At 47.6% G+C, this 24,296-nt stretch overlaps 2 protein-coding genes across 9 annotated transcripts in view; both read right to left on the bottom strand.

The window, feature by feature from the left end:
* Positions 1 to 4,275, bottom strand: part of Agrn (agrin) — a 33,220-nt gene extending 28,945 nt beyond the window's left edge. For 6 of the 8 annotated variants that reach the window (XM_057783665.1, XM_057783664.1, XM_057783667.1 and 3 more), the window contains exons 1-2: positions 4,016 to 4,275; positions 1,945 to 2,206 (exon numbers count right to left, since the gene is read on the bottom strand). In XM_057783665.1, coding sequence (XP_057639648.1) covers positions 1,945 to 2,206; positions 4,016 to 4,222 — 469 coding nt within the window. In that variant the 5' untranslated portion in view covers positions 4,223 to 4,275. Of the gene's footprint in view, positions 1 to 1,934; positions 2,207 to 4,015 lie in introns of those variants that run through there. The other 2 variants (XM_057783673.1, XM_057783674.1) reach the window with 2 other exon arrangements.
* Positions 4,276 to 6,140: 1,865 nt separating this feature from the next.
* Isg15 (ISG15 ubiquitin like modifier) lies at positions 6,141 to 7,302 on the bottom strand. Its single transcript, XM_057785241.1, has 2 exons — positions 7,201 to 7,302; positions 6,141 to 6,653 (listed from the first exon to the last, which is right to left on the bottom strand). The coding sequence occupies exons 1-2, from the start codon at positions 7,201 to 7,203 to the stop codon at positions 6,177 to 6,179; spliced, it is 480 nt and encodes a 159-aa protein (XP_057641224.1). The 5' UTR covers positions 7,204 to 7,302; the 3' UTR covers positions 6,141 to 6,176.
* Between the last annotated feature and the right edge of the window lie 16,994 nt (positions 7,303 to 24,296).

Here is a 24,296-nt window from a genome sequence, read left to right as displayed (position 1 = left end):
GGGGGAGTGTTCCAAGAGTGAACAGGAAGTCAGAAGTGGCCCAGATTTCACCCAGTTCCCCGCGTGGGATGGTGCAGGTGTAGGGGACCTGCAGGCAGACTGGGAAGTCAGATTGGAGGGACAGGCTTTTTTCCAAGTATGAGAACCTCGGATGAGGCTCAGAAGCCTCATCACCTACAGATCAGAAAATGGACCCAGTTTTGGAGGAGTGTGTAAGAAGCTGTCTCATTTCCATCCTAGACCCTAAGCCCTGATGGCTCTTTGGGAGTTCTGACATTGTCTTAGCACCCAACTTATCCCATTGCACTCTGGTCTGCTTCCAAGACAGATTTAAGACACCATTTCAAGCTTCTTTCAGAGGTGTCTAAGCTCCTTGCTCTGCCCCACCCTACCTTCCACACACCTTCACACACACACACACACACACACACACACACACTAAGCATCCCTAAGTGTGAGCCACATACAAGTGCACAGGAAGGGAGGCCTTCTGTCCACGATTCTTCTTCCTAGCTGACCTGCTCTACACTAGGCTCTGCCAGCAACAAACCAGAGTGCAGCATGGGCATTGGTGAGACGCTAAACCTTGTTCTGTCTCTCCCTACCTCTGAACTCAGGGAAGTCTTCAGTTACTGACTACTAGATCCACCCAGCTATTAATAATTCACCCTCTTGATCTTGATTCAGCCCCCTACTCAACCCAAAGTTGACATATCTATGTTTGGCCTCACATATAAATCCTCCCCCTGCCTTTCCTGTCCCCCATTTTCCCAAAGCACAAACTTCCACAGTAATGCTTGAATCTCTGGTTCTTATCTAGATAGGGTCCCCACAGCAAGAGCCCAGGAGCTGGCCATACCTGGCTGAGGCTACAGGGTTTTCAATTCTGGCCCTGCCCCTATTACACCCAAGGCCAGCAAGGAGACAGGATTCTAGAGACACCTCTCAAGAGCCCAAACAGTATCAAAGCAGAAAGACAGACGATAAGTCTTCAGGGCTGGCAAATCACATCACATCAGAGGACCAGAAGTCATGACCCTTGCCACGGCTCTGAGAGAAGGAAGTTTCTGTCCCCAACCCTACATCCCTTTCCAGGCAGCCATGAGGGAACAGACAGGATGTGGTAGCAATGAGAGACAAAAGTATTCTTTACCACATTTCCCCTCAAGGGTCTCAGTCATCAACTGGGGCTGTCCTGAGAAGGAGAGAGGGGAGACCTGGATGGTCGTGTGATTCTAGTCACCTTCTAGAAGATGGCAGCCTAACCCCACAGAGTTGTTCTTCCACAAACTGTGGGTCTCTGGAACACACAGGCCGGCCCCTCACCTTCCAAATCCCCACACAGGGGTTTACTCAAATGTACGGATCAAGATAGAAGTTTGGGGGGCTGGAGAGATGGCTCAGTGGTTAAGAGCATTGCCTGCTCTTCCAAAGGTCCTGAGTTCAATTCCCAGCAACCACATGGTGGCTCACAACCATCTGTAATGAGGTCTGGTGCCCTCTTCTGGCCTTCGGCATACACACAGATAGACTATTGTATACATAATAAATAATAAATAAATATTTTTTTTAAAAAAGATAGAAGTTTGGACTCCTGTAAGGATAAGACAGGTGGGTCCCAGCTTGTTTCATAGCAAAGGGCCTTTCACGGGGAATGTGGAGTGTTGACAGAAATACCTGTCTCTTTGCAAGGCAGCGACTTGCTTACGGTTCCAAGACCAAACAAAGACAGCTAATATCAGAAGTTAGGGTGTCTAATCTGCGTAGCTAGAGATGTAGCCAGGAGCAATAATATTACATCATCAAAGCTAGGCAGCAGAATGGTTACTCTCCTGCCCATGGCAAGCTGTCCTCTGTAGTGTGTGCCCCCTCAATATCCCATAAAATTTCTGTCACGATCAGCAAGCCACTGGCTCTTAAAGGTACACCCTCACCTGCACGCACCTTCTACACAGAACTCCACCTCTTCCAGGTTCCTCAAAGTGATCCGCATAAGGCTGGAGTTGAGCATCAGTTCATTCTTGTGGGCTGGCCACAGGTAGGGTGGTGCTGGGTTCACAAAAAAGATTCTAGTGTCCCCAGTGGATACCTGGTTGTCACAGATAAGGGGGTCTCCGAAGCCACCAATCACCACCTTGTTGCCACCATCTAGCAGACTCTCCTGGGCCACCACATCTTTGCCTTTCAAGTACCGCCACACTCGAACCTGAATGGACATGGGAGGTAAAGGTATTGGTCCTATAGGGACAGGGTGCCATACTAGACACCTGAGCCCTTTCCCTTCTTCTGGTCTCACTTTCTCAAACCATTGTCCACAGTGGACTCCAGCCTTGGGCAGAGATGTTCAAAGTTCTGTGAGTCAGCCCCTCAGCCAAGGCTGCAGGGAAGTACACACCTACTGGATACGGGACACATAAGAAGGTATACCACCTAACCTATATTCCCACCCCAGATCTAACCGGCCCAAGTCCAACTACAAGGGTCCATCTCAGTCAGGGCTTGTCTGGCACGCAGTACCAACATTCTAGACCTGCTAGCTCACTACCACTCAGGACTAGACACTTCAGATGGAGGAACTTACTTAACAGTAAGATCCTAGCTGGGATCTTCACAACCCTGTGTGTGGGCTGACACCTCCCCCAGGAAGTAAAGGCCCACTTCTTTGCTCCACAGTCTGCCTAAGTCTGTACAGCCAAGGCAGCTCTGAACCACAAAGTCAAGTTTGGGCAATGCAAGTCGGCCCCACCCTCCACCTTCTTCTTTGGGGCCCTGAGGGCACCCCCTCTGACAGACGTGGCTGGAGGATGTATGTAGCCGGCAGCACACATAAGACAAGTTTAGGAGCCCAGACACTTTTTGGAAAGGAATTCTAGGAAGGGGTCCCTTCTTCAGGTTCTGTGGGGGTTTAGGCTCCTGGAATGGAGGGAGCAAAAAGACAATGGACACCCTGTCCACCTGCCTAGCATTAGAACCGCAGCACCTACAGGACTTGAAGAACCTTATTTACCTGCCACCGCCCCCCCCAAGCCCCCGCAGTAAACTATTGAGGGAGATAATTCAAATGGGGGGGGGAGCTCAGTTTTCACACCTCCCCCACCCCAGCCACACCCAGGAGCAGCGGGGAGGAAGTCGGGAAAATCCTGCAGGGACTTGGCAAAGTGCCTTGGCAGTGAGAGGAGGGGGCCCAGCCGGGGGAGCCCATGAACACACGCTACTCTGAAAGAAGTCACCGTCCTTCCCATCCCCAAAGAGCAAGAACGATCCTATTTCTAGTGAAGTGATTTGAGGAGCTAGGAGAACCAGCAACGGGTGTTCTGAGGGTACCCATCATACCTATTCCAAGGTGCTCTCAAATCCAGCTTTAGTGGAATCAAGAGCTGACTCTTCTACTGTATGGTAGGGAAACCCAGGTCTTCCGAGAGAACGGAGCACCTACCCCTGCTCCTTGTGCATGGGAGACTCAGTCGTAACCCATCTCTGCTCTTGCTCCACCGAAACCCAGTCACTGCAGCACCTTATGCAGACTCCTCGGACTTGTGGATTAGACGACGCACCCCTTCCTTTCCGCGGACCACCCCTTCTCTCCCTCGTGGAGGCCTCATCACAGTCTGTCCCCAACTCACACCTCCCCAAACCCTATATCTTTCCTTTAGCGAGGGTGTACACTTGTTTCCAACAAGAGGGGCTTTGGACAAGGGGGGGGGGGGGCAGCCACTACTGCAAGTGGGGCCTGGGCACCTTGAGAAGAACCAAAACGGCCCCGCAGTAACTTTCGCCCTGAGCTGCAGAGTTTTCCGGGACCTGATGCCCCACCCGCAGACTTGGCTGTAGCCAAGAGAGCTCGAGCTGGGGCTACAGGAGCGTTCCGGTCTCGTTTCCACGGCTTGGGGCCGGGGTCCCAGCAGGGCGGCCGGCACGCGAAGGGCGGGCCTCGGGGCTGGGAACCACGGGGTAAAGGGCCCACGGCTGCGATTCCAGAGGGCTGGGGTCTCGTGGGGGTCTTGCCGGGGCCCACCTTGCACGAGTACGTGTGCTGCACCGGGTCCACGTTGAGGATCTCCTCCACAGTGCCGGTGAGCACCACATTCGCCTCCTCCTCGCGCCGCTCCAAGGCGCGCTCCGGGCACGTCCCGCTGGCGCCGGGCAGGGTGCGCTCGGCCACCACCATGAGCAACAGCAGTGGGAGCAGCGGGGCCGGGCAACACAGCCGCAGGCTGGCCATGGCGCAGCCTAGAACGGCGGAAGGCGGCCGGGAGAGCGCGCGGGCTGGACCGTTCAGGGGGCAGGACAGAACTGGACCGCAGCTAGGCGGAGGAGGTGGGAGGGCGGACGGCGTGGGGGCGGGCCAGGGGCGGGAATTGAGCAGCACCGCCCCTCCCCCTGGGAGCTCAGCCCGCCTCTGCTCCCTACGACCCGCGCGGGCAGCGAACAAAGCCCGGAGACTGCGGCGCCGAGCTGAGGCGGGGGCCCCGACTGGGTGGGTGGTGGGCCGCCCTGGGGGGAGGGGAAGGTGGGGCGCCGGGCGCCCCTCCCCCCATCCGCCCAAACTGCCCTTCCACCAGGAAATGCAGCTGAAATCAGGTTAATGTATAATCTAGGAGCGACGTGCCGGGACTTCCAAGGGGCGCGCCGGGAGCGGCAGGACTCTCTGGATAGGAAAGGCTACCGGAACTGGACCTCCGGTTCCCCTTGGGTCGGTCAAACAGCAGGATTGCTCACAGCTCCCGCAGCAGTCTGGGGCCTTCTATAGGCTTTAAGGTGGCCCAGTAGGGCTACGCCCCCTGCCGGTGGCCGGTCGGCGGTGACTGGTCTGAATTGCGCTCAGACCCGCCTACCTGCCTTGGCTGGGTAGGGCAGTGGCCCCTTGTCGACCAGTGGCTACCTACTCTTGTCTTGCTGCGGAGCCTACCGCGGCCCCGCCTCCCTCACCACCACGCCCCCCCCCCCATCCCCCGGGTACCAGCGCTTCTCCAACTTGGCCTGGCTTGGAAGGTACACCGTATAAACTGAGGCCCAGAGGAGCCAAGCTAGCTCCGGATCTACAGAAGGTTGAAGGAAAAAGAGAAGACTGCTTTGTCTTCACAACACTGGGATTACTTTGCCTGGGCCACAAGCCTTTGAACCAGAAGCCAGAGTGAAGCGTGGGTGGCAGAAGCTCTTCCTTCTGAGAAAGACTCTACCACCAGGACCCTGGCAGCCTTCAAGGAAGATGGTGGTCAGTTAAGATTTGAGGTCACATCTACACAGTGGACAACAGCATTGCTAGATCTGGGGTCACCTGACCCAGATATTCACAAACACTCCAACCAGAAGTGGGGGCTTCTGAGTCTCTACTTAAATTCTCTGTAAAGGTCTGAAGTTTCAAAGTGTTAGGCCCCCAGGGCCATAGAGATACTTGTCCTGACTTGCTGTGCCTTAGGCTGCCTCAAAGCCTGAGTAAGTAGATAGAGTAGGGAAAGACAAGAGATAGAAATATCAGGCAGGAAGGGGATGAAACGTTTCCAAATTGTGTGTCTCCTATCTGAGATATGATTTCCTTTGTGGGCATGTGAGCCCTCAGTTCCAGGTACCTCCCAGTAATGGCCTCTTTGTAGCCCAGAAGAGGAGTATTTACTAACCAGCAGTTGCTGCCCTAAACAGCAAGTGACTGACGGAGTGAGAGTGAAGCCCTGTCCTGCCCTTCTGTGGACTAGTTCAGGGGGGACTAGGAGCCCCCACAGAAGAATTCACCCTCCTCCTTTGCTGCCCACCCAGGCAGGTCCAAGAACATTCCCTCACTATTTCCAAGGTATCTGGGGAGCAACTAGTCCCATTAGGTTACTGGTAGGACCTACCCAGACCTGTCCCTGAGCCAGATACAGAGATGGGGACCAGTTGTTGAGGGGCTGAGCCTCAGAACTGGGTCCCAGAAAAAGTGTCGTTCTCTAGACGTAAATTACCCAAAGGGTTTGGAAGGGGAATTTTCTTAGGAGGCTTTAACTGTAAAATCCTTGTCCCTTAACTTGGCAATCCAAAGCCTTGTCACAATGGACGGACCTGGATTCTTTTACTTGACCTCAGCAGGGTTGTAGAAGGGCAGCCACAGATGGGCATTTCTGAAGGAGGACAAGCAAACAGGAGGCATAACTTTACATTGGATCACTTTTAATTACCAACATTGGCTCTGGATAGAGGCCTCAGGCATAGCATTCCCCTCCCCGCAGGCGCAAATTCATGAGCACTGTGCACTGGGGCTTTAGGCCGTACTCCCCCAGGGCCTCTCTGTCCTCCATGGGTCTTCCCTCAAAGCTCAGCCAGAATTGGTCTTCCTGTACTTGCTCCTTCTGGGACACCTGCCTCTTAAGCTCTGCTACTGTCTGTGTCAGCCAGACCTCATAAATGGTGCTGCGGCCCCTGTCATTCCTCACCAGGATGCTCAGAGGGTTGTTGCAATTCTGTACCAACATCATGACTGTGCTGCCAGGGACCAGGCCCTGGCTGATGAGAGTACCGCTGTCTTGCAGCACCTCGCCACTTTGGTTGGCCAGGCGCTGCTGGAAAGCTGCCACGCCAGTCTTCTGGGTAATTTGCCTCTTCAGTTCTGACACTGTCGCGGAGTCAGTCAGGGACACCAGGAACTCATCACTCAGCGTCTTCACCTTCAGGTTCCAGGTCTGCAGGAATCACACAGTTTTAGCAGTGGTTCCCAACCTTCCTGGTGTTGCTACCCTTTAATATAGTTCGTCATGTTGTGATAATCCTCAACCATAAAATTATTTTCATTGCTACTTCATAACCAATTTTGCTACTGTTATGAATCATAATGGAAATATCTGATATGCAGGATATCTTATATGCAATCCCTCTGAAAGGGTCATTTGACCCCAATGGGGTCTCAACCCACAGGTTGAGAAGCACTGGTTTAGAGTCTCATCTGGCACCAGTACCGGGAGTTACTACACTCAAAGCACTGGTCACAGGACCAGTTCCCATAGCCCACCCCCATCTAAAGGGCCAGCCTCCCAGAGCCATCACGTTTGGTTCACCCACCAAGATATCCTTCTGGGTCAAGCCCTAAGGGACCTAGTCCCTCCCAAGTAGTGATCTTTGATCAAATATGGCTCAAATTGTGACTATTTTGCCTCTGGAAGATCCTATCAAGGAAGGAAGGAAAGTCAACAAAAATCGAGCCCATCTACCTCTGTCCCAAATCGGACTCACCATGGCTGTAGGCTTTAGCACTAGGCCCCCTTGCAGGAACTGATGCTTGTCTCAGCTTCTGGCTGCTCCCTGGCACAGCCAGAGGCTGGGTCAGCTCTTTTAAGTGTGTGAGCTGTGGGTGTCAAGAGGCGGAGTCTCCAGAAGTCAGAGCGGCTTTCTGTTTCAGTTTCCGTTTCTCAAGGCATACCTTAAATGAGTGGAAAAAACAAAACTGAATGAAAACTCTGGCTGGGAATGAAAGGGACTGGCTCTCAAGGGTCCAGGCATAAGGAAACCTGTGCATTTTGAAACTCCCTAAATATCCAGCATTTCAGGTCCTTTACAAGGCACGTAGAAGTTGTGACAGGAACTAATGAGAGAAAACTTATTTTCCATTTATCAGCATCTTGAAAAATGTCACGATAATTAATTCAGAAACTGCACAAAGTAGTGGCAATCAGAACTACCCAAAGACAATAACTATTGGTTATTAGTTTAGGACAATATTTATCAGAGTGTGTCAGGCGGGGGCAGGGGTTGTTCATAGGAAGCATTTTATTGTTCTTGATGTTGTTATTTTCAGGACAGGGTTTCTTTGTGTTGCCCTGGCTGTCCTGGAACTCACTCTGTAGACCAGGCTGGTCTCGAACTCACAGAGATCCGCCTCCTGAATGCTGGGATTAAAGGCGTGCACCACAGCCACCACCACCCAGCTAGTAGGAAACATTTCTATTCTAGAAGAGTTTATTAAGGCATTGTTATGTACATAAAGAGGCATTGATACTATGAAACTGGTCTTAAGATCCTCCTGTCTTTCCTGCCCAAATTCTGAGATTACAGTTGTGCATTTTCTGTGCCAGTTTTTGGGGATAGAACCCAAAGCTTCGTGCGTGCTAAGTAAGTACTCTAACAACTGAATTATATACTTAGTCCTCAGATTATTTTTTAAGGTTTATTTTTAACTACTTGGCTATGGGATGGGGGTTTGTATATGTTTGTGTATATGTGAGTGCAGGTGCCCTTGGAGTCTAGAAGAAAGAATCGGATATATAAATTTTGTTTATGTATTTATTTTACATGGATGTATGAATACATGTGCTTGTACACCTGGAGATCAGAGATTAATGTTGTGTCTTCTTCAGTCACTTCCCACATAGCCATCTCCCCAGCCCAATATCAAACATTTTTAAAGGAGTTGGATCTTATTTTTCTTTCCAGTGACTATACGAACAAAGACAACCCATTTCACAAGCTAAACTTAACCATCAGTAGGGCAACCAGAGAGAGGATGGGGTTCCCTCTTTGTTCCCTGCTTGTCTAGTCTCTGCGAGGCAGAGATCAGGGGGATTCCACATAGACCCCTTCCTAAGGCTCAGCATAAACCCACAGCTGAGAACGTGACAGCCCAGCCTTGCTGTCAACCCCAAGGCATGGGTGTGTGTGGGGGTGGTGGTGTGTGTGGCGTGTTGGACATCTGTTCTCCACGCATCTCCAGTCATGGAAGGAGTGACTTTCGAGGTATGGTTCAGCTCTGGGGTCATATAAGGTCTTCCATACTGAGAAGCAGAATTGACCAGACTAGGATTGGCCTCAGAGAAAAAGGCAGCTTCTGGAAAGGTACCTAGTATGGTCCTTTTCAGGGATTCTGAAACAGTCATTGGTTAGAGGCCACCTTCCAGCCATCAACCCCACACACTAGGTGAATGAATACTTTTTTCAGCACCGTTGGCTTACTCTATTATCCAGAAAAGCTCCTCAAGGTTCCCCAGATCCATCCTGGGCCCAGAAGCCCCTGTCCTGCAATCCCTAGAATACCCTTTCCCTTCTTCACTGTGTTCCCTTTCTAGAATGCTCTGGGGGTGCCATTCCCTCTTCCTGGCCTGTTGAAAACTTCCTTCCCTCTGAAGAACCAATTGTGAAGGCTTTGGAACCACCCAATAGAGGGCGTTTTCTCTAACCCAACAAATCAGTTGCTTATTTTTTCTGATTTACTAAGACAGATTTGAGACGGAAGAAGGGTGTCTGGCATCCACTATGGTCTCAGGCCACCTCCATTGAATGAATACATGTAGGAAGCTGCCAGGCTATGCTGCGATTCGGAACCTGAGGTGTGTGATGTCTGTATGTCCTGCAGTGTAATTCAGAATGAAAATAATAGCAACCATGAAGATAATAATGGCCCTGTTTTCTCATTCTCCTTTGAGAAATAAAAAACAAAGATTTTAAATTTGCTGTCATTTTTTTTTTCGGGTGTGTGTTTTGAGACAGGGTCTCACAATGTAGCTCTGGCTGTCCCAGAACTCCCACTTATTGGCCAGGCTGGCCTCGGATTTACAGAGATCTGCTTGCCTCTGTCTCCTGAGTGTGAGTGGCTAGGATTAAAGGCATGAGCAACTATGTCCAGCTTGCCCTCATTTTTTATTTATTCCTTTTTTAGTTCTTTGCTGGATTTAGTTAGTAGTGGGCTAGTCTAGAATATATCATTAGCTCCATAACATCATCCTGGTCTGTGTCACCACTGATACCTTTATCTTTATGTTACATGAATTTGTCCTTCCCCTTGCCCTGCCATATAAGCTGATGTCACCTATCAGGTAGTTGACAGGGACCAGCTGACCTCCCTCTAGTCTCAGTGGCTGGTGTCGGTCCATCTACCCACATTTGTTCTTAAGTGTCTGTGTTTCAGAATCCTTTTTGGAAACTGCTTTGCACATGAGTGTTGCAGCTGAGCAGACAAGGGGCCGGCTTGAAACTGCTGGAGCCTTGGGTGGGACCGCGAGGAGGTACAATGGGTTCAGGCTTCACAGTCCTGAGAATTTGTCTTCTAGCCTTTGGAGAAATTTCCTTCTAGATTTCCTATGAGGCGATCATGAATAGCATCCCTTATCCACCTGGTGCTTCCTCTCTGAAGGGAAGTAAGCCAGGAGCCTCCACCCGGCTCACACTTACTGCGCCCTCTAACCAGAGGGCTCCTTTTGGTGCTCTTCCCTTGCAGTAGTGGACTTTGGCGTCCGGTTCACCTTTGTCACTGGTCAGGCGAGGGGGGGAGGGGGAGGAGGTGGTTGAGGGGTTGGCTGCTGCACGTAACAGCCAGAGAGGCCGGCCACAGGCCGGGCCAGAGACTGGCCCTCCTATTGGCTGAGAGGAGTGTGGGAACTGAAACCAAGTAGAATTCACAGGCCCCGCCGCTCCACTGCCTTTTTAAAGCCCTCAATGCACAGGCTCCAGGTTCAAGTTTGTAGGAGTGCACCAGCTCTGCGCTCGCTAGACCACCTGGTGCATTATGCTGGTGGACATTCCAGGGAAGCCGAACGCTTGCTTCACCCCTCGCAGGAGCTCTGACCAGCCCTAGCTGGATCCAAGACGAGTCGGAGAGTTCATCCTAAAAAACGCAAGGTTGAGCGAGGGACAACTAAACACCACACTTAGCCGCTGTTCCACCTAATAGACCTCCAAGCTGGTCGTGGAGAAGTGGCGACTAGCGCGCATCAACGCGAGCCTGGTTCTGCTCCAGACCATCATCCTGAACGCGCATGGGAAAGACGTGAGCCGCGCTGGGATGAAGCACCAGTTCTCTAGGCTTATTGTGGCCCTCAGATCCTAAGATCTAGAGTGCAGAATACCTCTGGCTCGCCACCCATCCTGTGTTCCTGCTCCAGAGCTCCCAGCACACAAAACTAGAGACGGCTGACAGAGACATCAGCAGAACCCACATGGCCCGGTGACAGGTGGGAGGTGAGAGGTGTGTGAGTGAGGGGTGTGTAGGATCGCCACTGCAGGAACCTATTCCTGCTTTCGACCCTGTAGCAGCTGCGCTCCGCCCACCCTGAGATCCTGGGCAAGTACTGGGCTGTTTTCAAAGAGTGCTTCTCCAAGATGAATTGTTTCCTCACCGGCTGTGAGGGTGTCCCACTTACTTGGCCACCTGGTGGCCTGCCGGCACCAGCTGGAACTCAGGTGCAGCCGGGTTGAGCCACGTGGCCCACTGCTCCTGTCACTTGGTGGGCCCTCATGGTGTTGCTTACTTTGGTGTACTTGTGGAAACTTTGACTAGAGCTGACTCCAGTAACCTCCTGTTGCTTGCAGAACAGATCCTCGGGGCCAGGATTGATCATGGTGTGACAGGGACTTCAGGCTTGATGCTTACACTGTACCAAAGAATATTTACAGAGTCATGTTGTGGTTTTGTTTTGTTTCATCTTGTGATCCATGTGGTTCAGTCGTACCACTTCCTAGCTCCAGCAGCCCTGACCCAGTTCATTTCTCAAGCCCACTAACTGCAAGACTGCCCTTCATCCAGTTTGGGCATATATGGATTTACCCAGGTATTCCAGGGTTGGCTTTGCCTTGTTTGATGGTAGAGTATGCAACCCCCTCAGCTATAATAGGTGCCCCAAGAGGGGCAGCCAGGAAGATGACAGTCACCAAGCTTTGCAGAATGTGTCTCAGTGAGGGAAGGTGACCGGGGAGAGGATTTTTTGCTAATTAAAGAAAAGTGTGGCCGGGCGATGGTGGCGCACGCCTTTAATCCCAGCACTTGGGAGGCAGAGGCAGGCGGATCTCTGTGAGTTCGAGACCAGCCTGGTCTACAGAGCTAGTTCCAGGACAGGCTCCAAAGCCACAGAGAAACCCTGTCTCGAAAAACCAAAAAAAAAAAAAAAAAAAGAAAGAAAGAAAAGTGTGTGTGAGCCAGTCGTGGTGACGCACGCCTTTATTCCCAGCACTCAAGAGGCAGAGGCAGGCAGGAGGATCTCTATGAGTTCGAGGCCAGCCTGAGCTACAGAATGAGTTCCAGGACAGTCAAAGATACACAGAGAAACCCTGTCTTGAAAGCAAACAAACAAAAAAAGTGTGTGTGTGTTACGCATGTGAGTATGCTAGTGTGTATCCATGGACACACATGCAGAAGACAGAGAATGACATTGGATGTCTTCTATGGTTCTCTAGATTATTGCCTTAAGACAGGATCTCTTATTGAACTGAAAGATAGTCATCTTTGCTAGGCTGGCTGGCCTGCAAACTCTCAGAATGTTAATCTCTGTCCCCCATCCCTGGGCTAGGGTTCTAGGCAGTGCAGTAAAGTATGGCTTTTTATATGGGTGTTAGGGGTTTGAACTCTGTTTTCCTTGCTTGTAGAACAAGTACTGTTACTCATTGGACCATCTCCTTCATCCTGGTGCTACTGGACATGGTGGCACAAGCCTTTAATCCACACTTGGGAGGTAGAGGCAGGTGGATCACTGTGATTTTTGAGGTTAGCCTGGTCTACATAATGAGTTTCAGGTCAGTGAGTTCCAGGCCAGCCAGGGATACACAGTGAGACCTGTCTTTAAAAAAAAGAAGAATGACTGTGACATATTTTTTGCATAATAAAAAGCATCTTTAAGAATATGAAAGGTGAGGGGCTGGAGAGATGGCTCAGTGGTTAAGAGCATTGCCTGCTCTTCCAAAGGTCCTGAGTTCAATTCCCAGCAATCACATGGTGACTCACAACCATCTGCAATGAGGTCTGGTGCTCTCTTCTGGCCTTCAGGCATACATGCAGATAGAATATTGTATACATAATAAATAAATTAATTAAAAGAAGAAGAAGAAGAAGAAGAAGAAGAAGAAGAAGAAGAAGAAGAATTTTCTCACTTTTCTCTAGACCCTGGAAGGTGATCTGTGTTAAGTTGTGCTGCCCTTGGGAGAGGGATGACCTCATCTGCCTTGAAACCACAATTTTGGCCATTTGGATTCCATTTTATTCTCATGGTTAAGCACAAAGATACCAGCTTCTAGCCAGGTTGAGTTCCCCTCCCCCAGCTTAAGTTCCCCTTCCTGCAACACAAGTAGGGATCCCCGGCTTGACACACTGTTAAGGTAGCCTCATTCCTAGACTCAGGAGATACTCTTGAGGTGTCAAGAATGTACTGCACACTCAGTGGAAGAGGACTGGGTTCCTCTGAGCATTATCTTGATCACTGGCTTCTGGATGCTGCTGAGACCAGGCACCAAGTCTAGAGAATTCACTGGCAACTCACCTCACTCCGCAAATTCAGCATTCTACTGCCTGTGTCTCTTCCACCTGCAGAGTTGCTGCTGAGTGCTGTGACTTCCTTGTGTAAGGGGATGGTCCCATTACAAATTCAGCCCGCAGAGTATCTTGTGAGCCATATGGAAGCTGCATCTAGGCTACCATGAAGTAAGGCAAGGAACTCTACAACAGGTTGATCTGTCAGCTCCTCCAAGGCTGTCTCTGGATCTTTTTGTGCTGAACTGTACACCTGGGAGAAATCTGTAAGTCTTTGTCTTGTCACCCCTGTTTGCCCCACTGCTTTCCATCTTCTTGAATTTCCAGGGGCTGGAACCCGTGATCCTGAACAGCAGGTACCATGTAGAACAGGTGTTGTACCCTTTAGACTTGAGCGAAGGGGACAATGGTACTAAGGAACTAAATGGAAGATATTCTTGGAAGAAAAATTTGTGTGAGTCGGGCAATAATGGTGCATGTCTTTAACCCCAGCACCCGGGAGGTAGAAGTAGACAGACCTCTGATTTGAGACCAACCTGATCGATAGAGCGAGTTCCAGGGCAGCCAGGGCTACACAGAGAAACCCTGTAATGGGAGAAAAGAAATGTCTGCATGAGGAGTGGGGAACTGCTCAGTTTGGAAAAGTATACAGGGAAGGGGAAGTGAGGGCCTGCTGAGATCAGTCCTTATGGGGAGTACTTTCTTTTTTTTTTTTTTTTGGTTTTTTCGAGACAGGGTTTCTCTGTGGCTTTGGAGCCTGTCCTGGAACTAGCTCTGTAGACCAGGCTGGCCTCGAACTCCCAGAGATCCGCCTGCCTCTGCCTCCCGAGTGCTGGGATTAAAGGCGTGCGCCACCACCGCCCGGCTGGGGAGTACTTTCTGTGTGGCTAGAGGGAGAAGTATCACCTGAGAGGGCCCTAGGAGGTCATATTGGTCTTATTAGCCCCCTTCCAGAAGAAGAGAATTCTGGAAAGAGCAGTAATTCTAACCAGACCCTGGCCTTCCTGCCCTACTTCTTGTCCTCTGTAGTTTTTTCAGGATACCCTCACCAGAGGGATCGCTGATGCTGGGCATGGTAGTAATAGGTCTCCAGATCTTAGCACAACTGATGCCATGATGAAAGGACCATTCAGGCCATGAAACCCAGCATGTAGGCATTACTACCTGTCACAGATGAAAACAAAGACCTCACCCATCAAAGACGATAGCTTTTGGGAAACTGCTAAAGTCCCTAAATCTACTAAACTTGGCTTTTGGCTTTCCTACTTTGGCTTCTGACTGAGGTATGTTAACCCACGATGTGATTTTTGTGCTTAAAAGCTCAATCTGAGAAAGATTTGGGGCCAGGTGTGCTTTCAGTCCCAGCACTCAGAAGGCAGAAGCAGACAAATCTTTGTGAGTTCAAGGTCAGTCTGGTCTACAGAGTGAGATTGAGAGAGAGAGAGAGAGAGAGAGAGAGAGAGAGAGAGAGAGAGAGAGAGAAAGAGAGAGAGAAGAAAGGAAGGAAAGAAGGAAGGAAGGAAGTTGGGTGTGCACTAGCGTCCTGAATACCCAGTGTAGTTGCCGGCCAGCTAATAAGGACTTTCTATTGCCTTGAACATGTGTTTTAGTAGTTCTCTCTGGTAGACACCTCACAGCAACAAAGGGGTGACCTACTCCTTTGATTCCAGAATCTTTTTACAGAGAGCATAACAGACTAGAGGCCTCCTATCAATATCAATGACAATGAATATAAGCTGAAACCATACCAAGTCTTCCTGTCCTGAAAGACTCTGAGTAAGAACTGAGCCAGGCTGGGCCTTTAATCCCAGCACTTGGGAAGCAGAGGCAGGTGGATCTCTGTGAGTTCCAGGCCAGCCTGGTCTACAAAGTGAGTTTCAGGACAGCCAGGACAGTTAAAGAGAAAGACTGTTTCCAAAAACAAACAACAAAACTGCCAGCTGTGCCGCTCCTTGATAAGTCCAATCAGGAACTGTGAGATCCTAAGTGTTTTTCATTTTCAGTGACTTAGTTTTTGTTATGTAGCAATGAAAATAATTTCAATATAATTCATTCAGAAAATGTAAAGAGCAGAAGTTGTACACACCAATATAGTCCTTGAGGCTGGATTACAGGCCTAAGATCACCCAGAGGTCATGGGGTGTGAAAGAAGTCAGAGTGGCTGGATCTGAGATAATTGGAGAATACAGATGAAGGGACCACTAATGATAGGAGGACGAACACTTTCTGCACCTATAGCTACCACAGAGATGCCTGTGGCATCCAGACTGACTTTAACACCCAGTTAGAGGTTCAGATGCACTTCTGGGTTGCTGTTAGCAGAGGGCCTGATGTTTGAGCATCAGGTGAGAGGGTGACAGCTTGAAGTCCTATGTTTCATCCTCATCACGTCTTGCTAAGCACTCACAAGATGAAGTACACACCTGAGTCAACAGGAAACTTACCATCCACCACTTGTAGAATAGGAGAGTGGATGTACTGGTTTCATTAAAAGAAGGAGTTTCAGGTGGCACACGGGAGGCAGAGGCAGGCAGATCTTTGTGAGTTCCAGGCCAGCCTGGTCTACAAGATCTAGTTCCAGGACAGGCTCCAAAGCTACAGAGAAACCCTGTCTCGAAAAACAAAACAACAAAAAAAATCAATCAAACAAACAAATAAACAACAGCAACAACAAAAACAAAACAAAAAAGAAGAAGAAGAAGGAGTTTCAGGCTGGGCAGTTTTGGTATACTCCTTTATTATTTAATCCCAGCACTCAGGAGGCAGAGGCAGGTGGATCTCTGAGTTCAAGGCCAGCCTGGTCTGATCTATGTAGGGAGATCCAGGGCAGCCATGATGGTTACACAGAGAAACACTGACTCAAAAAAAAAAAAAAAAAAAACAACCAAAATACAACAACAACAATAACAACCAACCAAACAAAAAAAACCCTCCAAACAAAAAACCATACCAAAACAAACAAACAAACAAACAAAAAAGGAGTTTTAACCAGGTATGGTGGTGTACTCCTTTGATTCCAGCTATGGGGGGGGGGGCAGAGGCAGGAAGATATCTGTGGGTTTGAGGCCAGCCTGGTCTACATAGTGAGCTTCAGGACAGCCAGGACTACGTAGAGATGCCCTGTTCACCCCCTCCCCCAAAGGAATTTTAGCTGGATGTTGGGACATGCCTTTAATTCTAGCACTTGGCAGGTGGAGGCAGATGGAGCTCTGTAAACCTAGTCTACTTATTGAGTTCCAGGCTAGCCTGAGCTATATAGTGAAACTGTGTCTCTAAAACCAAAACCAAAACCAAAACCAAAACCAAAACCAAACCAAACAGAAAGAAAGAAAGAAAGAAAGAAAGAAAGAAAGAAAGAAAGAAAGAAGAGCTACAGCTATGGGTGGGGGCACATATTTTTTGTTTATATTGCCCTTCTTTTTGAGACAGAGTCTCACTATGTAGCTCTGACTTTTCTGGACACTAGCCTACTAGAGCATGTGACTCAGGCAGGCTATATCCTCCATTACCTCTTAAAAGCTGTTAGATTAGTATCCCTAACGCTAGCCAAATGCTCTACTTCCTTATTTGGCCACCTCTTCCTCCTGAGGCTGACTACTAAAGTCTAGCCATCAGAAGCCCCCTTTGGCTTACCTAATTAATATGCCCAGTTAAAATTAAACACCTCATCCTAGCTTGGGGTTCCCCCTTTACCTTTATAAACTGCCATTTGCCCATGCGCCACGTCTGTCTCCCCTCTATCCAGAGGCAGTACTTTGTCCCTCTGTGACAAATACCCTTTTCCCCTTTCCCTTATCCGTATTTCCTTCTCCCTTGTCCGCTATCTCCTTTACCACCACATCCTAGCCCATTCTCACACAGATCTCCCCTTCTTCTTCTTCTCTTAAAAATTCTACCTGCAATGTCATTTGCTGCTGATTTTCTGCCTGAGTCAGAAAGCAGGCACTTTAACTTTTCTTTCCTGCTTAATAAAGGATCTCTGTGAAAACAGGTGTTTTGGTGTGGTTTGTGCCTTATCTGGGGTCTGGAAGGGAGTCCCTGATGTGTAGGAGTCCCCTTTACTTCCTGCCTCTACCGCCCAAGCTCTAAGAGAGGTGTGCACCACAACACTTGTATTTCATGGCACACACTTGTAATCCTAGTTCTTAGGAGGCTGATGCAGGAGGCACTCAGTTCTGAGGCTTTGACTACATTGCGGATCTTGACTCAAATAAATCAGTAAATAAATAAAGTTGCTTTCCAAAAGATAATTTAAACAATGAAAAGATAAACTACAGACTAGGAAAAAAATTGCAAAACACATATAATGCTATAGTTTAGGTATGAAATGGGTTCTGTAGTCTCTTTTACCTGTGTTGGCTTTATCCCTCTGACTATGAAATTACCGAAAGGTAGTGAAACATTTAAGAGTGGGCCACTATTGTGAAATGTTTCCTTCTAGATTGAAACATTCTTGGTTGTTCAGGTAAGCTTTTTAAACAGGAAGGCAAACAACTCAAAATTGATGTGGGATGTCCTGTATCTGTGTTTCTTTTATTGGTTGATGAATAAAGCTGTTTGGCCAGTGGCTTAGCAGAGTAAAGTCAGGCAGAAAATCCAAAAAGACATATATAGAGAGAACAGGTAGAGTCAAAAAGATGCCATGTAGCTGCCGAAGGAGAAAGGTGCCAGAACATTACCAGTAAGCCACAGCCTCATGGCAATATATAGATTAATAGAAATGTGTTAATTTAATTTAAGATGTAAGAGCTAGCCAGGAATATGCCTGAGCCATTGGCCAAATAATGTTGCAATTAATATAGTTTCTGTGAGATTATTCAGGTCTGGGTGGCCAGGAGACAAAAGCGTAGTCTCAGTCTACACAAAATAGCTTTAGGAAGTCCCTGAAACTGACCAGATTTACTAGACCAGAGTAAGCAATCAAAGTTGAGTCCCCGCCTTTAATCCCAGCACTTGGGAGGAAGAGGCAGGCGGATCTCTGTGAGTTCGAGACCAGCCTGGTCTACAAGAGCTAGTTCCAGGACAGGCTCCAAAAACCACAGAGAAACCCTGTCTCGAAAAATCCAAAAAAAAAAAAAAAAAAAAAAAAAAAAAAAAAAAAAAAGTTGAGTCCCCCTCAGAGGTAGCAGAGCCAAGCTGCAAAGAAGATGCTCAGCAAGCTGAGCTGCAAAAGAAATCTCTCAGACCAAACGAGTTACTGAGAAGAAGCAGAAGTCAGCCATGCTGTTAGGAAGAGGTTTAGGCCATCTGAGGCACCTGGATAGAACACTCTCCAAATTGTTGAGCTGTCTGCCGGGTGTGCAGTATACTCCAGGTGCTTAGCTTTGTGAGCTGTCATTCATGCTGGGGGTGGGCTTTGCTGATGCAGCTGTCTTTGAGTCATTTCTGCTCCTGTAAGTAACCCCTCACCCATATTCCTGTAAGTGATCTCAGTAAAACTCACTGATTCACCAAGGTGGACTTTGGTGGTATCTGCACTTTGGTCTGTCACGGGTGAGTATCTGGGGTGAGGAGAAGTGTGTTGTGTCTCCCCAGGAAAAGTTTTGTCACACAACAGCCAGTTTGTTAACTCAGTGGGTAAGGATGATTGCCCCCAAGCCTGATGACCTGAGTTTCATCCCTGGCATCCAGATGGCCGGAGGGAACCAATTCCCATGAGTTGCCCTCTGACCTCCATTCACATGCATGCACTGGCACGTACATGCCCACACATACATACAAAATAAATAAGCATAAAAACTGTGGGCATGGTTGTCTTAGTCAGGGTTTCTTTTTTTTTTTTTTTTTTTTTTTTTTTTTTTTTTTGGTTTTTCGAGACAGGGTTTCTTTGTGGTTTTGGAGCCTGTCCTGGAACTAGCTCATGTAGACCAGGCTGGTCTCGAACTCACAGAGATCCGCCTGCCTCTTCCTCCCAAGTGCTGGGATTAAAGCCGTGCGCCACCACCGCCCGGCTTAGTCAGGGTTTCTATTGCTGTGACAAAACACCATGGCCAAACGCAAGCTGTGGGGGAAAGGTTTATTCAGCTTACACTTCCACAGCACTTCATCATTGAAGGAAGCCAGGGCAGGAGCTCAAATAGAGCAGGATCCTGGAGGCAGGAGCTGATGCAGAGGCCAGGGGCGCACCTCTTATATTTACTCAAGCTTGCTGGCTTTTTTCTTTCTTTTCCTTTTCCTTCCTTTCTTTTCTTCTTTCTTTTTTCTTTTTCTTTTTTGCATATGTGCTGCCAGAGAAAGCGCACAACCTTCTTTCCTGTAGAACCCAGGACTACCAGCCAAGGACGGAACCACCCATATGGGCTGGGCCCTCCCTTATCAGTGACTAATTAGGAAAAGCCTTACAGTTGCATCTTATGAAGGCATTTTCTCAATCCAGTTTTCATCCTTTTAGATAACTCTAGTTTGTATGTCAAGCTGACATAAGACCAGCCAGAATAATGTTAGCACACCCACATTTAATCTCAGCATTTAGAAGGCAGAGGCAGGCAGATCTCTGTGAATTTGCCAGCCTGAGACCCTCTCTTTAGAAACTATAGAATTTGGGGCTAGAGAGATGGCTCAGTGGTTAAGAGCTCTGCTGCTCTTCCAGAGAATCTAGCTTCAGTACCCACATGGCAGCTCATATCTGTCTGTAACTCCAGTTTCAAGGCTTCTGACACTCTCACACAGAACCAAATGCAGGCAAAACACCAATGAACATAAAATAATAATAAAAAAGGAACTATAGAATTTTATTTACTTTTTTTTTTTAAGACATGGGACACTGTACAGCCCTGACTGGCCTGGAACTTGTTAGGCAGATCAAGTCAGACCTCAAAAATCACAGAGATCTGCCTGTCTCTGCCTTCTGAGTACTGGGCCATTATACCTAGTTCCCAATTTTTAAACATGATAAATGTAAACCAACTGTAGGGATTCACATTTGTGATCTCAGAACTCAAGTGTCTGAGGCAGCAAGATTCCCTTGAGTTTGAGGCTATTGCTGCCCACAATGTGAGACCCTGTCTCAAAAACAACTTTGATAAATGCAATAGTGTGGACGAACCTAAAAACAAGCAAAACCTACTCTTTCACATAGTACAAACACATATATACTGTATGTGAAGTAGAATAAGGTATAAAAGACCTGCTATCCGTTACCAGCTTGCTGATTTATCTAGTGATTTACTTAAAGCACTGCTTGTACTGCCTCTTTGCCAAGGATGACTTCACTTGACACTTGGAACAGAATGACTTGAAAAAATAGCCGAAGCAACAGATTGCTGTGCCTTTAACAACCTGCCCTCAGTACGCTTCTGTAAAATCTCGCTTGTGGCTGGCCAGGCAATTAGTGGCACATGCCTTTAATTCCAGTACTTAGGAGGCAGAGGCAGGTGAATCTCTGTGAGTCTGAGGCCAGCTTGATTTACAGAGGAAGTTCTAGGACAGGCTCCAAAGCTACATAACCCTGTCTCAAAACAACAACAACAAACAAAAAACGAAACAAAATGAAATTTTGCCTACTTGTTTGCCCTGTGCTGCAGGTTTAGACTATAAAATAAGAGTGAATGCAAGGGGCTGGAGAGATGGCTCAGTGGTTAAGAGCATTGCCTGCTCTTCCAGAGGTCATGAGTTCAATTCCCGGCAACCACACGGTGACTCACAACCTCTGTAACGAGGTCTGCTGCCCTCTTCTGGTCGGCAGACATACACACAGATAGACTATTGTATACATAATAAATAAATAAATATAAAAAAACATAAAAAACTATAAAAAAAAGAGTGAATGCAAACTGATAGGAGACTTTCCAGGAGCTAGCATGGCTTCAGTCCACTGGTGGATACATCTTTCTTCTCCTTTCATTGACGACAGAGTGCTTATTCCAGAAAGATGACCTCAACATATGATTCCATTTACATAAAATTCTGGACAAGGTGATCCACTTCATAGTGACAGAAAATTGGCAACGGTGCCTTAAGGGGAGGGAAGGAGAGGGAAGAATCATTAGGGCAGAAATCAGCTCTGGGTGATAGGCTATTGGCTCTCTGGGAGATTGACATCTTAGCTGAATACCTGTGTAAAAATCTAGTAGCGTATACTTTAAACATTTGCAGTTTATGCTGTGTTAAGCTTAGTAAGACTATTTTATTTAATTTATTATGTAATATAATTTTTAAAAACTTAATTAAAAAAATTTTTGATACAGGATCTCATTATGTATAGCCTTGGCTGTCCTGAAACTGGCTGTGTAGACCAAACTGACCTCGAAATCATAGAAATCCACCTATCTGAGTTTGAGACCAGCCTGGTCTACAGAGCTAGTTCCAGGACAGGCTCCAAAGCCATAGAGAAACCCTGTCTCGAAAAACCAAAAAAAAAAAAAAAAAAAAAAGAAATCCACCTGTCTCTGACTCCTGAGTGCTGGGATTAAACACATTTACATAAACCTATTTTAAAAAGAAAGGAAGATGTCCTTGCCTATACAGGGTCTTGACATAAATCTGGTACTTTTAGTTTTAGCACTTTGTGGGCAGACATGAGTGGATCTCTGGTTTCAAGGCCAACCTGGTCTAAATGGCAAGGACAGGTTGGATTGCATAGAGAGACCCTGTCTGAAAGCAAACAAACAAACAAAACAAAAAATCAAGAGAAACCAAAACATCAACAAAAGCAGAGACTGGAGAAATGACTCAGTGGTTTTACAGAGGACCTGAGCAGAACCCACTTGGGCAGGCCCGTGACTCCAGCTCTAAGGAGCCAGTGACCTCTTCTGGCCTCTGTGGGAACATGCACACAAAAATAAATCTTAAAAAAAAAAAATCAAAACCACATTTATTTATTTGCTTATCTCTTTATTTGTGCATGCACATGTGTGTGTTTGTGTGTGTGTAGGCAAGAAGACAACAACTTGAAGGAAGGAGTTGATTCTTCCCTTTGTGCACGTGTGTCCCAGGAATCAAACTCAGGTTGTAAAACTTGGCAACAAATCAAACTCAGGTTGTAAAACTTGGCAACAAATACCTCTTGAGTCATCTTGCAGGCCCAGCCCTTACTTTGGAAACCTGTCTTCTAGTCAATGTCTTGAAAGAAGCTGCATAACTTCATCAAAAGCCTTTTAGAAAACTCCTGAGAAACCCCTATCCTACTCCATTCTGTCTCGGAAGAGTGGGAAACATACTAGGAACCCCAGACTATGAGGCCCGCCGGAACCTTCTGTCTTGTTTAGAGCAGAATTTTGGTGCCCTCTTGTGGCCCACAGGGGCATTTCAGGCAAAGCTTTGTCCTTTTCTGTTTGGTCTTCTGCAGGAAGCTTTTTTTTTCCTGGACAGAGACCCTGAAGGCCCTCCTTCCTTTTGCCAACTAACCTCTTGTGCCTACTGAGTGGGCTTCTGTCACTATACATATCTACAGCATCTACAGGATAGCTATGTAGTGAACATGTTATCTTCCTGCCTAGCATGAGATGAGTTACAGAGCCTTTCCCTTCGACAAATACCTGTTCCCACCCTCTCACCAAGAAGGTTTGCAGTTAGGCGTGAGTGGAAGAATGGGCTTTTTCTTTTTTTTCTTAATTTCTCTTTCTTTCTTTCTTTTTCTTTTTTTTTTAAATATTTATTTATTATGCATACAATATTCTGTCTGTGTATATGTCTGCAGGCCAGAAGAGGGCACCAGACCTCATTACAGATGGTTGTGAGCCACCATGTGGTTGCTGGGAATTGAACTCAGGACCTCTGGAAGAGCAGGCAATGCTCTTAACCACTGAGCCATCTCTCCAGCCCTCTTTCTTTCTTTCTTTCTTTCTTTCTTTCTTTCTTTCTTTCTTTCTTTCTTTCTTTCTTTTTTCCTTCCTTCCTTCCTTCGTTTCCTTCTTTCTTTTTTTTTTTGTTTTTTTTTTTTGTTTTTTTTTTTTTGAGACAGGGTTTCTCTGTGGCTTTGGAGCCTGTCCTGGAACTAGCTCTGTAGACCAGGCTGGTCTCGAACTCACAGAGATCTGCCTGCCTCTGCCTCCCAAGTGCTGGGATTAAAGGCGTGCGCCACCACCGCCCGGCTTCTTTCTTTCTTTTTTTGTTTATTTGTTTGGTTTTCTGAGACAGGATTTTGCTGTAGCTTTGGAGCCTGTCCTGGAACTAGCTCTTGTAGGCCAGGTTGGGAATGGGCTTTTTCTGAAGGCTGAGCCAGTCAAGTGAAGTTTGTTACCCAAACCCTGTTTTCTTGGCCCCACACTAAGACCCTTTTCTATCCTAGTCCTATTATCCACATTTACCTTTTAGTGACCTTGTACTCCAGAGTTGTCTTATCTCAGGAAGTCCATGTCATGCTTGACTGCTATTTCTCTGGGCACAGACCCAGATTTGTCCATCTCCTGAACTAGTATGAGGTAACACTGCTATCTTTGTAGGACACGATGCTGGGTGTCCTAGTCCCAGGTAGGAACAAAACATGCACTGTGACCCACCAATACCAAGTGTCTAGGGAAAGCAAGGCAAACATATTTCCATGAGTTTTGAATCAGGCAAAGAAGTCTTTCCCTTTTTTGTAGACAGGATCCTATGTAGCCCAAGTAGACCTAGAAGTTGGTATGTAATTGAGGCTGCCCTTGAACTCCTGATCTTTCTGTTTCTATCTGCTTAGTGGGATTGCTGGTATGCACAACCTCATCTAGGGCAATATTTTATTTTAATAATAATAATTATTATTATTTTATTTTTAAGACAGAGTTTCTCTGTGTGACAGCTCGGGCTGTCCTGGAACTTACTTTGTAGACCAGGCTAGCTTGAACTCACAGAGATCTGCTTGCTTCTGCCTCCGGAGTGCTGGAATTAAAGGTGTGCGCCACCATGCCCAGTTTAGAACAATAATTTTTTTTAGATTTATTTGTTATATATACAGTGTTCTGTCTGTATGTATGTGTGTAGGCCAGAAGAGGACACCAGACCTCATTACAGATGGTTGTGAGCTACTATGTGGTTGCTGGGAATTGAACTCATGACTTCTGGAAGAGTAGGCAGTGCTTTTAACTGCTGAGCCATCTCTCTAGCCCCCGAACAATATATTTTTTTAAGAGGATAAGAGGTGCCGGGCGGTGGTGGCGCACGCCTTTAATCCCAGCACTTGGGAGGC

This window comes from Chionomys nivalis, chromosome 11 (assembly GCF_950005125.1).
Source record: "Chionomys nivalis chromosome 11, mChiNiv1.1, whole genome shotgun sequence".
Lineage (NCBI taxonomy): Eukaryota > Metazoa > Chordata > Mammalia > Rodentia > Cricetidae > Chionomys > Chionomys nivalis.
Note: the sequence above shows the minus strand (reverse complement) of the source record. Positions and strands in the feature narration are given on the sequence as shown.